Source organism: Chrysoperla carnea, chromosome 2, assembly GCF_905475395.1.
Source record: "Chrysoperla carnea chromosome 2, inChrCarn1.1, whole genome shotgun sequence".
Taxonomy (NCBI): Eukaryota; Metazoa; Arthropoda; class Insecta; order Neuroptera; family Chrysopidae; genus Chrysoperla; species Chrysoperla carnea.
This window is the reverse complement of record NC_058338.1, coordinates 17,902,645-17,916,968: the sequence shown is the minus strand read 5'-3', so window position 1 is coordinate 17,916,968 and position 14,324 is coordinate 17,902,645. Positions and strand designations below refer to the sequence as shown.

Genomic DNA, 14,324 nt, shown 5'->3' with positions numbered 1-14,324 from the left:
TAAGTCGGTCGATAGAAATTGAAATGGGGAGATTTTGTGTTGGGAGAAACTTACGCACACAACGTATCTGCTTCCATAGCCGAGCTATTATTCAGTTAGTATGTTTATCGAAGCTACTTTCTAGTCAGTGTTTATTCTGACTAGGGAATGTACCTCTAAAGTTCATCTTTCATGTAAAATTGGATGAAAGGAAGAAAAATGAATTCAAATCAAATCATACTGGTCAAAAGTTCAGTTCAAATCATTGTCTGGTGTCAATGGCTCTGTTAATGGATAATTTTAGCGAAGTTATTTAACGCAAAAGTGATTAAAATTGGCCCACCGGTTTGTTCCTCCTGTGTTAATTAAATTTACTCTCCATTAGCAGTAACTAAAAGGCTAAAAATAATCTTTCTCGAAAGATGACACAGGGAAAAATTATCATTTACCTTTTAGTATACATAGAATTTTGTATTTTTTTAAATTAAATATTGTTTACGAGAAAAACAATCATAGTTTGCATTATAATTATATAATATGTCAACAATATATAATTATATTTTATACATGTCATATTAAAGCACAATAATTAATTATTTTATGAATATTCAATTTTTATATCAAGTAAGATAATTTTAACTATTTTATATAAATAAAAAAGAAAATTTCAAGAGACTAAATCTGCTAATAAAAACTAGTGGCAAGATTTTTTAGACATTTTCTCTTGTACAGTGAACTGATGACATGGTCATAAAAATTAGTTTTTTTTATTTTACTGCATATATATAAAGGTGAATACCGTGAGGCAATTTAGTCAACATTGAAATACTTTACAGATCCTTCGAAGGCAGTAACGAGAAAATGAGGCATCAAAATATGTCAATCTTTATCTTACATCGGCAAAAATATATTCAAAATACACTATAGCTAGATTTGATCTAGCTAGAGTGGCATTTGCTCTCCGTAGAGCAAATTCGAGCGAACTGATTACACTGAACCTAGTTTTTGCTCTACCTAGGGCAATATGGTTTTCCTGACATCACCTAGATCAGTTTCTCGTTCATGATACGACTAAATAGAGATAATTATTCTTACTTTTGTGTACATTGAAACTACTTTTTGCTCTTCGCTCTCTAGCTAGACCGTAGAGAAAATTTACTAAAAAAGCTCTACGTGCATCAAATCTATGTGCCTTATCAGTATTATATTATCTACATCATAATTTACGTTTGAATATACCAATTTTTATATTTTAATTAAAAAAATCAATATTTTCGATATAAAAATCAATAAAATTCGTCTGTGATCATATTGGTCTAATTTTAGGGTGACAGATTTTTTTTTAAACGGATGACAATAGTGTCTTTCATAATAGAAATGAAGGTAATAAGTTGGGTATTTATATTTATTTATTTATTAAAAATATTACAAGGTTATTTATTGTAATTGTAAAGTAATATAATAGAAGTATAGGTAATACTGTATAGAATTAAACATTAATAGTGAAATTGTAGTTATACTTGACTATCATATCAACTAATACAAACATTATTGATTTTATTAAGATAAAAAGGTAATAATTATATAGGTATTGATTGATTATTTGTATGTTTTGATCGATAAAATAATATAACTTAATTATAGGTTTTTGATTGATAATATGTCTATAAATACAACTAATAATGATAATAATACATTATTATATCAACAATTAAAAGTACCACAACAGATACAAATTGATCGTTTAAAACAAGTAAGTTTATTATTTATATTTATGTTTGTAATATACAAGGGGGTCATTTTAAATATGTTCAAGTAAAATAAATCCGTTTCTTAAAAAAGTATGATATGTTTCCTAGTTTTCGAGATATCAAACCATGAAATAGAAAATTCGATAATTTATTAGCTAAATAAAGCGCCCTCACGATATAGACTATTTCAATGGCACTTAAAAGTGAATTAACCTATACGTCATTGAACGCACAGGCCACAAAATTTCGATTTACCTTTCTTAATTTGTAAAAATCGAAACTGAAGCTAATATCCATAACAGTCGTTCCGAATTAGATATATGTTTCTCGATATATCAGCTTTAAATTCGTTCAAATAATTCCTATTTTCATTATTTTTGGTTCAAAACTTAATAGATGATATTCATTCAAATCGAAATCAATAATTTGTGTGTTCTGTATACACAAAAATACAAATAGAATACAGTTACGAAGAGGTTATTACATATAATTTGTGTCACTCTCATAGAGCAGGAGTGACGGAGTTGGTTTACGACCTAGATCGTATATCTAAAAGACCCGGGTTCGAGTCCCTGATTCTGTGTAACTTTCGTTTCTCTCTATTTGTTTCAATGAAAATTCGTAATGTGTTTTCTATTGAAGTGGTCTCACTCTCATATGTTAAGTTGTATATATGTTGAGATAGCAAAAGCCATTAAAAGTATAATGTATGAGGGATTTTAACTTATATAAAGTACACAAAAATTTGAGATAAATGTATAAATTTAACTTCTTAATATAAGTATGTACTCTGTACAATGTTATAAATTTTAATCGCGATATTAAATATTCAATTTTACTTATAATTATTTTTCAAAAAATTTAAAGATTAAAGATCATCTTTATTTAATATAGTATATGTTAAAATAAATAATAAACTATAAATATTATTTACTTTTCCTAACGAATGAAGTAAAATGTAAATAATATTTGTTATTATTTCTGACGAAATAAAGAACAAGCTTCTGAAAATTTTTGTCTTGTTTACAAACAGGAAGATGACGAACAATGGATATCTGGTGAAGAATTGTGTACAGAAGGGAGTAGCACAGATTCTGATGAAGATAAAGCAAATACAGATATTAAACAAATTTTACAACAACAAAAACTACAATTACAATATCAACATAAAAATAAATTCAAACAAAAGAAGTATTCAAATAATATAAATAACAAAAGGAAATATAAGCCATCACCATTGTTAAATGACTCAACAACACAATTATCAGACGAGCCTATAGCAACAAATAAAAATTGTTTAACTGTTGAGGATGCCAATATGGATGCAGGAGCTGATGCTGGGGAATGTTCATCGTGGCGATGGCGTCCAAAACGTGGTAGTATTAAATTACCTATTGATTCTACTGTCACGTCAGATCACAATACAAATGACACAAGTACAGTAATTGCATCTACATCTTCTGCATCAACTTCTACACAAACTAACTAATTAATTAGTTATTAGTTATTTATTTATTAACAATTTATTTATAAACGTTTCCAAATTTTTATTTAAGTTTTTATTTAAAAAAGTGGACTTTTTTAGTTCATTATAGGCGTCTTCAGCGCGTTACTAAGTCACATAGCATAATTATGCGTATGATCTATTATAGTGCTTTGTTTACGTTTGTTTCAAAATAGCGCATTAAATGGTGGAAATATAATACATATTTTATTTATTTTTGATTTTTAATTATATAAAAAATTGTTTGAATTATACCTCAAAAATTATGTATTTGATAGCATTGGAAAGAAAAATTTTCCAAAACCATTTTATTTTGTTTCCAATTTTAATTAATTTAATTGGAATTTACAAACAGACATACTTGGCATTATTATTACTCAAATTATGATAAGTAGAATCCGAGCTGCCTTGCAAAAAAGGTGGCGGACTTAAAAACATTATAATATTTCTGAAATTTCAAAAATTTATAAAGATTTTTAAGCTTCTGTTTTGGAAACAAGACAGTTCGCAGCGGCGAATCTACTTAAGGGCCTTTTGGGCTGCCCAGGGTCCCATGGATAGAAAAGGTTCCCAATATATTTTATTGTCCTATTTTTTACCATACCATATACCTATATCACTGTAGAAAACATTTTTTGACTAAATGGCGATTATTTGAATAATCTTAACTAGCCCAGGGCAGCAAAAAACGATCCGCCCTTGACAAAACTAATTGTGTGTATATCTGATTATTTTTCGAGGAGATAAAGAGCAGTGTACATAAGTAGATAATTTTTAATAAGTTAATAAGTTTAAATTAATAACAAGTGGAAATAAAATAGAATTTTGTCTGAAATTTTACGTCTCTAATTCATTCAATTTCCATTCTATTTCAAAATCCATCGAGATTATTTTAAATTTAAAGAACAATTATCTATATAGAAATTTTTTATTAAGCAGCTGAACAATTGACAATTCTTGAAAGTTTTAATAATTTACGAAAAGAAAGTGACTTAAACAAGTTTAATGAAGAATTTATTAATAAAAAATTAAATGAAATTAAACTATTTGAGAATAAAATCAACAAGAATCATGTTCACAAAATGGTAAAATATTTTATAATTTTTCTGTTTATAAGTAAATTAAATACACTAAGGAAAACACTTATATAGTGGTACTGTTACACGACTTCACCAGGACGGCCGTTTTAATCATATTGAATGCCGGAGTGCATAATTCAAACGACGCCGATTTTTTTTTAGTCTTTGTAAATCAACCTGGCGCTTGACAAATTTATCTTTTCTCCCTTGTTTCTTTAGACTTCGTAAATATATCTGGCACCTCCTTGAGTTGTTTATTATTACTTACCATCACAATTTGGTAAAGTTTGTGTATTCACAAAAAAAATTTGGCCAAAGTGCTCATAATACGTAAAATCTAGTTTTTCTATCTAGTTTAAGTTTTTCTAAACGTTTTAACGTAACAACTCTTTATTGATCAAACTTTACTTGTTTTGTTATTAGAGTGAGTCAGACTATTGTATTGCTGAATATTTATATTGTAAATATATTAATTAATTAATTACTTTAATTATATATGTTTAGAAATTGTTTTTATCACGAATACAAACTTATCAACAAATTAAAAATTTTAATTTGAATATAAAAAACACTCATTTATTTTTAAAATTATGCAAGCAAGATTTTGCCAAGTATCAAAAAATGCAAGGTACGTAGTATACCCTTATTCCTTATTATAAATACGAAAGTAAATTTGGCTGTCTGTCTGTTTGCTTGGCTTTCACGGCTAAACGACGAAATTTGATGAAACTACGTATGGAGATATTTATTATTATTTATTTACTTGCTTCCGTGGTGTGTATACTAATTTTTCTCTCCGTCGGAGGCAGAAAGTGATAACTTCGTTTTGCCCACCGGGCAGAAAGTTGACACTTTTTGCACGGAGGTGAGAAAATATTATTAAATTTTAGAAAATAAAAAAAACATTAAGTGTAAAAACGTAATGAATAAAAAAAGAATGAATGATAAGAAACAAAAACAATTAACATGTACAAATAATGTAATTTTATACAAACGAAAGCAATATTTTATACAAAACATAATCAATAGAAACAAAAAATATATCAAGGAATGTGAAGATCGAAGAAGATTACATCAACTTTTAGTGGATTATGATTGTTCAGAACACAGTCATGGTAAAGTATAGTTTGAAATGTCTTAAAATTCAGGTGTTATAAGTTTGACTGCTATGTGTGTGCGTCTGTCTGTCTGTGGCATCGTAGTGCCTAAACAGATGAACCGATTTTGATTTTTTGGGTTTTGTCTGAAAGGTAATTTAATGGAAAGAGTTCTTAGCCATGTTTCAAGTGCGAATTTATGGTTCCGTATCTGAAAAAACTAAAAATTGGCGATGATCTTCCAAATCGGCTCAGTTTGGAAAAGGTTTTAAGGAAAAAGGCAAATTAATGGAGAGTATCCTTAGACAAGTTTCAAATGCCAGTATAGGGTTCCGTAGCCAAAAAATTTGCCGGAGACTTTTTAAATTTTGTAAATTTCACTTGTTATATGTATATATAAATTTTCTGAAGTTATTTATACTAATATTTGCCTTATAATAAGTATTTGAATATTGCTATATTTGTATAGATTTGGAAAATGAAAATACAGATAGGGATGTCCCAGAAGATCTAGAAATTGAAAACATTGTAGACAATGTATTTTCTTATGATAAAGATTTAAAAGAACAATTAGACAATATTAACGAAAAATTAAAAGTAAGTTATTAAATCCCAAAGATTCTTCTTAAATGAAAAATATTGAAATAAAAATTATTAAATTTCAGATGTATTCATTCCAATCAGCATGCTTTGAACAGAGTGATATATTAAAGAGTGTATTAAATAATAAAAAGAATTTCAAACCTAAAGTTAACAATGGTACTACCGCCAATGATGCAAATAGTTCAAATCCTACAAAAAATAAATTATTAATTATTCGGAAGCAATTAAATAAAATTGATCAAGATTTAAATGTGTATAATCAGAAATATTTGAATTCCGTTGTACGTAAACGTTCTTCTTGAGTCTGTCCACAAAGTGAATTGCTTGTTGCTGGCTTTGAGCGCCAAATTAGGCTTCCACCTAACCGTAAAAATAGAGTTACATCCAAAGTCAAATAGTAACAATGATTGATAAAAAAGTTTATTCATATCGAAAGTCGATATCTTGAGATATACATACTAAAAGTACCATGAGAATAAAAAACTAAACTATATGTCTATGGTTTTTTATGATGTGATGCTGCTAAGTTATTTTCCAGGTGGCCTAAACTAATCACGTGACCTAATTTGGCACTTAATGTTCAAACTCAGACATCTCAGAGAGATGTCAGCCCCTTATTACACCTTAAAGTTTGATGAAAATACACCTTTATTGTACAACAATGAAATAAATTAACAATATTTTTTAGATTTTGCCTTTACCCGAAGAACAAATGTCAACGTTGTTACAGAATTGTATTGGAAATTCAACAAAAAAAGATCAGAATACATATTTATCACCTGATATTTGTCAAAAGTTGATCGATGATGCTAAAAATACTATACCAAAATTTAAATATAAATATAGCGGTTTTATCGACGATGATCAGGAGCATAGCAAATTAAAAAAAAATCAAATCAATTCATCAATCAATAAAATTAATCAACAAAACCAACGTGATCATGATATTAGCTCAATCAATGAATATTATGAAGAACTGTTCCCAAACAAACCAAAATGTAATCACGTAAAAAATAAAGCTGTAAACAAGAGAAACTGGCTTTCTAAAAGCAAAAAACAAAAATTCAATTCGTAAATTAGAAATTTATAATATTTAATGTTCTATTAAATCATTATTTTGTTAGTTTTAGAAAAATCCATATACTGTTAAAATTAATAAAAATTGTTGTTCTTAAAATTTAACATCAGTAGTTAGTTTATTTAATCTTTCGCAACAGATTCATTTTTCAGCCGATGATCGTTTATGCTATTTTGTGTCAAATATTGCCATAAATTATTATTTTATTCATATTTGTTATTTTATTTAAAACACTTCACTTTATTTATTATTATTAGAAGACAAATAAAAAAAAAAAAAAAAACAATAAACTGAATAGAAATAATTCAAATGGTACCTAATTCCCGCCATTTAAAAAAAAAATAATTTATTGTAAGTGCCTTACCCCAGGGGGCTTTTTGGACAACATTTCATGTACAGTAGAGTTGCCTATCTATTTATGTAATAAATTATAATCTGTGGAGGATATATGCTTTATTATACATTTTAATATGCTGTACTATATTCTATATTTGGCATTCTGAGAATAGTTCTTTTTTCTATCACTAGACAGTGTCTTTTAGCATTATAATTCATATATGTTTTGATTGCAAATTGAAACTTGAATTCTGTTGTGAGTGTGAATTGTAACAAATGAAAATCATGACATTTTTGGAAAAACAATTGAACGAATGACATTTAATATTTTAGTTAAACGATAGATAAAATATAGTTGTGGGAAAGTTTAACTGTGATCATGGACACAACAAGTTCAAGTGATTTACAAGAAAGGTAAAAACAATTTGAATTTCGAATATTTTGATGTTAAAAATACTAAAAATATTTTATTTATGTTAACATCGTAGTGTTTGCATTCCTCTGCTAAATGATAATAATGTAGAGGATGATATTCAAAACGAAGACAAACCAGAAGATGAGAATGAAGTAGAATCAATTATTTTAAGTTTAATTTATGAAAAAGGAAAATTGGGTGCTGCTTTTTATAATTTAGAATCATATCAGGTACCAAAAATTCAATTTGTGTTGACTAATCTAAGTTCTTTTTAAAGAATAAAAACTTATTTCCTTATTCCTTCAATTTTTAGATTTCAGTCTTACCAGATATAACTGATAGCATTCCACATTTACACTTAACAAAAAGTTTATATCGACAGATAAAACCAAAACGAATAATAACTATTAATAAAATATCGGATATCTTTACTAAAACTCTTGTAGCTTTCATTAAAAATACTGAAGTTGAACAATTAATTGAAAAATTACCAGAAAATTTTCAATTACTATCACGAATTAATCATTGTAAGTATAGTTTGTTAGTGTTCTAGTTTGGAAAATTTATCAAAATTGTCTTCAAGTTTGTTTACCTTTTTAAGCATTTTAAGCATATTAAGAATTTCCACTTTGTCTCTACTTTCTAACTCCTATAAACATTGTTCTCTCTTACAGCATTCTAGACCTGACAAATAAAATTTAGATACTATCCAGCGTGTTTTATTTATTTGTGTACACTTCACTTTAAGTTTAGATAACCGGACCGTTTTTACTAGTCCGCGGGACAGGACCCTTTTAGTTAAATGATTGATCGATACTTGAAACTTTGTGAGTGGCTTCCTTTTTGGCGAGTCTACCTAACTTTTTCTCTACGATTTTTTTCGAAAGTGCTGAATACATACTTGAAATTTCAAATGGCTTCCTTTTGGCGAGTCTACCAAACTTTCTCTCTACGACTTTTTTTCGAAAGTGTTGAATACCGTTTCTAATTTGAGATGCCGTGATTAGATAATTTTTATTCAATGAATTATTTTTAGCCTATGATACATGTAAACGTCGGGTATTGTCTACACAATTGAGTACTGAACCAGATAATTCGAGTGACGAAGATCGTGTACAATACTTACAAACAATGTTAGACTTTTCTAGTGAATTAATGATTCATAGTCTTGGTGTTCTATTAATGTATGTAGACAAATATTGGGGTGTTTTAGAGCATCGTCATAATGCCCAACAAACTTATAGAAATTCTAAGTTTTATAGTATCAATATTATATCGCTGTGAGTACAAAATTTTAGAATTTATTTGGTTCCAGTCTCTTTTAAGTATAATATTAAATTTTATTAATTAGGGACACTCTGGTTTTAATGGATGATGAAACGTATAAAGCTTTGCAAATTTTTGATCGATTAGATCAAGGGAACAGTTTCCAAAAGAAAAGTGGTGGCTTTGATAGTCCAAATATAAGTTTATTTAGTTTATTCAAAAATTCACGTACAGTTTTTGGTCGACGAAAAATGCGGTAAAAAATTTAATTATAATTTCTTTACTCTATTGAAATTTTTGTAAAGGTTTTTTGTTCGAAATATTTTATATATTCAGCTAAATGTACTCAAAGTATTAAAGGAACGTTTTTTAACACAATTTGGAACCGCAAAAGCTCATTTGAAAACTTATACTTTCTAGTTTTGGAATCTATTGCTCAAAAATTTGTATCACTCCTTGCCACTTTGCTTGGAGGGTCGAAAGTATGAGAAATGTTATCTCAAGTTTAGAAGCGTAAAATTTTAAGATTTTTTTTATAGCAAATTTGTTAATACCACTCCAAAGCTTGCTTATATCCTCAAAAATTTGTATCACCCTCTACCTCTCTTTGCACTGAGGGTTGAAAGGGTGAGAAATGTAAAAACGTAAAAAATTATCAAAATTATTTTACAATTAATTTGCTAAGACCACTCGTTTGTTATTTTCCTTGAAAATGAGCTAGAAAAAGTTCTTGTACGAGTTTTTGGAGTAAGAAAATAGTAGTCCGATGATTTTTGGTAGAGATACAGCTGTATGAAATTTAGGTAAAATTTTGTGTTCCTTTAATACTTTGGTTGAGTATATTTTGTGAAAGTTATTTTCCACATTGTAAGTGTAAGAAAAGAAAATGTTAATAGTTATTACTATTTTGATTATGCTTGAAGGGAAATTTTTATGCACCCTATCAATGATTATGAAATACTTCGTGATCGTCAAGTTGTCATTGATTTCTTTCTAAATGTTAAGAATGAGGATATTTTAAAAAATATATGCGACAGTTTAAGACATATTACTAACTTAAATGTAAGTAGAAATATAATTTACGAATTTTTTTGACCGACTCCTGAGAGTAAACCATAAAATTCCATTTCTTTTCAAACTTTCATCCTACTTTCATTTTTCCAGCCGATATTTTCCAAAATATTGGGATTAACGTCGAAACCTATACATTGGAAAATTTTCTATAAGGTAATTGTTCTAAATTATAAGCACGAAAGTAAAATTGAGAATATTATTCGTTGAGATTTTATTTTAGACGATATCTAGTTGTATCGAAATTAGTGATTTACTTCGTGCCCATTATAATTTGTGTACATTGTTTCTAAATATTACAAATATTGATAATAATATCTTATTAAGTATTACAAATTGTATCTCAGAAGTAATTGATTTGAATTCAGAGGAAAACAATGTTTGTATAAATCCGGGAATTGATGCAGATTTAGATGCTAGTAAGTATATTTATCTTTAAATGTTTATGCTAAATCTAGAGTGAAATTGGCAGTAAGATGGTCTAGAAAAACCTATAAATTTTGAATTTTGAGATTTTGTAATAGTTGGGGAATTTAATCTGTGTATGACAATATCAGTTATGTATGTGTAACACCACAGTCGTGTTGTATATACAAGACTATCTTTCTTGTAATCAACACTGTCTATACATGGTATTTAAGTAAATTAACTCAGTCAATTGTTTGTTTTCACTTGTTAGATCTAGATTTAGGATAAACTTTTGTTTATTAAAGCCCTCTTCTTAAAGTAGTACATTTTTAAAATATTGTTTAGAAAAAAATCAATATACTCAACTTGAAAATATAATAAGTAATTTGGCAAGTGAAGAAATTAAATTTTTACCACGGACCATTCAAGGCTGTCGCATTTATTATATGGCTGAAATTGGCTACCTTTTACAAGTAAAATTTTCCAAGCCAGAATTAACCGTTGACGATATTAAAAGTGTTGAATTCCCTGTAATGTTTCAAACAAGAACTCATGTATATTACAAAAGTCCAATATGTTCACGTAAGTTTTCACTTATTTTTTTCTATTAATTTCAGTAGTTCTTATTAAAATTTTGTTCTTAAATTATTTCAGAATTAGATCAAAATTACGGCGCTATAAAAATTGAAATTATTTCTCATGAAGTACGAATTTTAATACGTCTAGCTCATTTTATTGAGAGATATTATTCGTATATACAAAATTGTTTGACTCTAATTGGCGAATTAGATTGGTAAAGTAACAATTTAATTTTTGCATTCACTTTTTAAAATTGAGATCCGTGGTTCCTTTGAGCAATAGGTCAAAACTATGCAAAAAACTTATTTTGAAACTTAAAACTTAAAGCCTATGATGTTTTTAAGGACGTTCCCAAAAAAATTCAAGCATAGGACATTACATAACATTATTATTTTTGCAATTAAACCAATGGCGTTGGAAATTTTTTTTTCTAGAAACGGGTTAACAGTACGTCCATATCTTTCCCATAATCCTTAAACCATATAGAAATCTTAGCCCATCAATCTTAGTTCACCATGTGTTGAAGTTCTGCTGTTATAACTTGAACCATCCTGTATTCTTTTATTTTATTTGTGTAATTTTCTCGAAAGACGAGAAAAATCTAAGGTTTAAAGTACATGTATACACCCTATTAATAGTTACTTTAAAACTCCTATTCGCTTACAACTTGAATTTTATATTTCCAACCTTAAATTATTTTTCTCCTAAACAATATAGTAAATATGGCGAAGGCGCAAAGAAGTGCAAAATACATAATAATAACTTGTTTGCTACTTTCTTTAATTGCATTTCTACCATTTGCTAATTTTTACTTTAAAAAAATTCATGAATTTTTTTGTAGTCTAATCACAATGGCAAATGTAGCTAAAAATTATGAACTAGTTTGCCCAGAAATCACACATGAAAAAGTAATAAAAATTGTTGATGGCCGTCATCCATTAATGGAACTTCATACTAGTAACTATGTGCCGAATGACTATTGTTCATCTATTGAAAATGGTCTAGTACATATTATCACTGGACCAAATGCAAGTGGAAAAAGTGTTTTTATGAAACAAGTAACGTTCGAGTATCAAAAATAACACAGTTGTAACTAGATAAGCAATAGTTTTATACGCGGGAAAATAGAATGAGCATAATTTATTGTACTCTTAAGTTAAAAGTAGTATTTCAATAATTACATCCAAATTTTATCCAATTTTGATAAACCAAGTATGTAATCCTACTAAATTTGGGTCATACTTTTCAAATTTGTGAAAAAAAAACCTAGCTCTAATAGATTTCAAGAATGTGGAGTCCTGGTACCGGAATTAAGCACATAAGTGATAGATAGCAAAAAATTGACATCACAGCTGAAAAGAATGACCCAAAATTAGTGGGTTTAAAAAAAAATTCCAATAAAATCGGATCAAATTTGCCTGTGTTATCAAAAAAATTGAATTTTTTAACTTTATGACGTCATCAAAATCCAAAAAAATTTAATTTTGCTCTATCACATCCAAATTTTATCCAATTTTAATAAACAAGGAATGTAATCCTACTAAATTTGGGTCATACTTTTCAAATTTGTTATTAAAATAAACCTAGCTCTAATAGATTTCAAGAATGTGGAGTCATGGTCGCGGAATTAAGCGCGTAAAAAAATATGTATACATTTACTTGATTTTTTACCTCTGTAAGTAAAAGTAATTGCTCTCGCAACTGCATAAGCGAGAAATCAGTTAAATCCCTCAAGAGTAAAACATTGGAAAATTTAAAACGTAAAACATCCCCTATCGTTAAACTCTCGCTTATCTAGATTCGACTGTATTCGAATTCTAAAAAACAGTTTTTTATTATTTTGTTCCATGTAGGTAGCTTTTATAGCATTTATGGTTCATATCGGTAGTTTTGTACCTGCTAGATCTGTTACAATGTCTTTATTAAACGTGTTACATACTCGAATTAAGACCTTAGAATCATGTTCGGCTGGGGTTTCAACATTTTTAATTGATTTACGCCAAGTAAGTTAAATTATAAACAGTGTAAGATGCCTAAATCAATTTCTGTATTATAAATGCGTATTTCGACTACAATATAGTCATCATCAGTACGAATTAGCTAGAAATCATTTTCCTGAGATATGTGTAACAACTGTTTTTTTTATTTCAGATGGCACATGCCATGTATACTTGTGCAAATAAGTCATTAATTGTAATTGATGAATTTGGTGTTGGCACAACCGAATTGGATGGGGTTTCAATATTAATTGCGTCAATAGAATCGTTCATTAATCATACCGCTGAAGAGGTACCGCACATGTTAATTTCAACACATTATACACAGCTCATATCACATTTTGAAAATTCACCAATTGTACGAAATTATGTAAGTTATTAAAATTTTTATTCCAAACTAATCTGATTCGATTATAGCTGCAAAAAGTTTTCGATACAAATAGAATCTTCTAACTTTTTTTAGTCAAACTTATTGTTAAGTTATACCATAATTCAAGATCAAAATTGAAAAAATAAATATTTTTTTTGTGCCCCCACTACTGTGCTCATACATCCTTAATTAAATATGCCTACTTTAGAAGTCATTTATTTACTGAAATAATCGGGAAACCCCAACCTCCCCCCCCTCATAAAATTATATATCTGAATTGATTTCAGAACTTTATAAAAATTATGCTTCTTATTTAAAATTGCCTTGGTGCTCGCGTACGTCCTTAAACGTAATATTATTACAACTTTTCAGATGATGGACTATACAATTGATGAAACTACTGAACAAATAATTTTTTTGTATAAAACTGTGTTGGGGAAAACAAAGTCAAGTTATGCAACTCGAGTGCTAGAAATAGAAGGATTTCCGGCAGAAATTGTGAATCGTGTTAAAGAAATTATACCAGCGGTTAGAAACGGTGAAACATTCATTAAAAGGGTACCACAACCAAATTTAACGAATCGATTTTTAAAGGAATTCAATAAGCGATTTAATAACATTAGTAGTCCTTAATGTATATTAATTTTCATAAATAAAGATTTTCCATTTCTTAGTTAATTGTGTTGCAATTTAATTAACGATAAATTATCCGTTACGTTATAGACCCCACTTAACCACCTTCTTGTTCAAAATTTTATGGATTTTAATTTTTTCCTTAAAATAATCTGATT

General features: G+C 28.0%; 2 protein-coding genes across 4 annotated transcripts; both read left to right on the top strand.

Moving 5' to 3' along the window:
* The first annotated feature begins 576 nt into the window (after nt 1-576).
* Nucleotides 577-4,573, top strand: LOC123293559. 3 transcript variants are annotated; one of them, XM_044874418.1, is made up of 4 exons: nt 577-603; nt 1,624-1,732; nt 2,764-3,103; nt 4,174-4,573. In XM_044874418.1, exons 2-4 carry the CDS (start codon nt 1,640-1,642, stop codon nt 4,383-4,385), a joined length of 645 nt encoding a protein of 214 aa, XP_044730353.1. In that variant the 5' UTR covers nt 577-603; nt 1,624-1,639; the 3' UTR covers nt 4,386-4,573. The 3 variants fall into 3 exon arrangements, with proteins under 3 accessions (XP_044730353.1, XP_044730352.1, XP_044730355.1); XM_044874417.1 differs by lacking the exon at nt 577-603 and adding an exon at nt 1,467-1,552; XM_044874420.1 differs by lacking the exons at nt 577-603; nt 4,174-4,573 and adding an exon at nt 1,467-1,552 and having other exon boundaries at nt 2,764-3,343.
* Nucleotides 4,574-7,716: 3,143 nt separating this feature from the next.
* Nucleotides 7,717-14,166, top strand: LOC123292512 (mutS protein homolog 5-like). Its single transcript, XM_044873226.1, has 13 exons — nt 7,717-7,841; nt 7,916-8,072; nt 8,156-8,369; nt 8,879-9,122; nt 9,194-9,364; nt 10,032-10,170; nt 10,403-10,598; nt 10,933-11,169; nt 11,242-11,380; nt 12,008-12,224; nt 13,020-13,169; nt 13,318-13,533; nt 13,906-14,166. The coding sequence occupies exons 1-13, from the start codon at nt 7,807-7,809 to the stop codon at nt 14,164-14,166; spliced, it is 2,376 nt and encodes a 791-aa protein (XP_044729161.1). The 5' UTR covers nt 7,717-7,806.
* The last annotated feature ends 158 nt before the right edge of the window (nt 14,167-14,324 follow it).

Bases quoted from the DNA above. Each gene is read 5' to 3' on its own strand.
- LOC123293559 (XM_044874418.1), top strand. From the start codon at position 1,640: ATGTCTATAAATACAACTAATAATGATAATAATACATTATTATATCAA. The intron at 1,733-2,763 runs GTAAGTTTATTA...GTTTACAAACAG, and splicing joins AAATTGATCGTTTAAAACAA to GAAGATGACGAACAATGGAT. The intron at 3,104-4,173 runs GTGGTAGTATTA...TTTATTAAGCAG, and splicing joins GTGGCGATGGCGTCCAAAAC to CTGAACAATTGACAATTCTT.
- LOC123292512 (XM_044873226.1), top strand. From the start codon at position 7,807: ATGGACACAACAAGTTCAAGTGATTTACAAGAAAG. The intron at 10,171-10,402 runs GTAAGTAGAAAT...ATTTTATTTTAG, and splicing joins GACATATTACTAACTTAAAT to ACGATATCTAGTTGTATCGA. The intron at 11,170-11,241 runs GTAAGTTTTCAC...AAATTATTTCAG, and splicing joins CAAAAGTCCAATATGTTCAC to AATTAGATCAAAATTACGGC.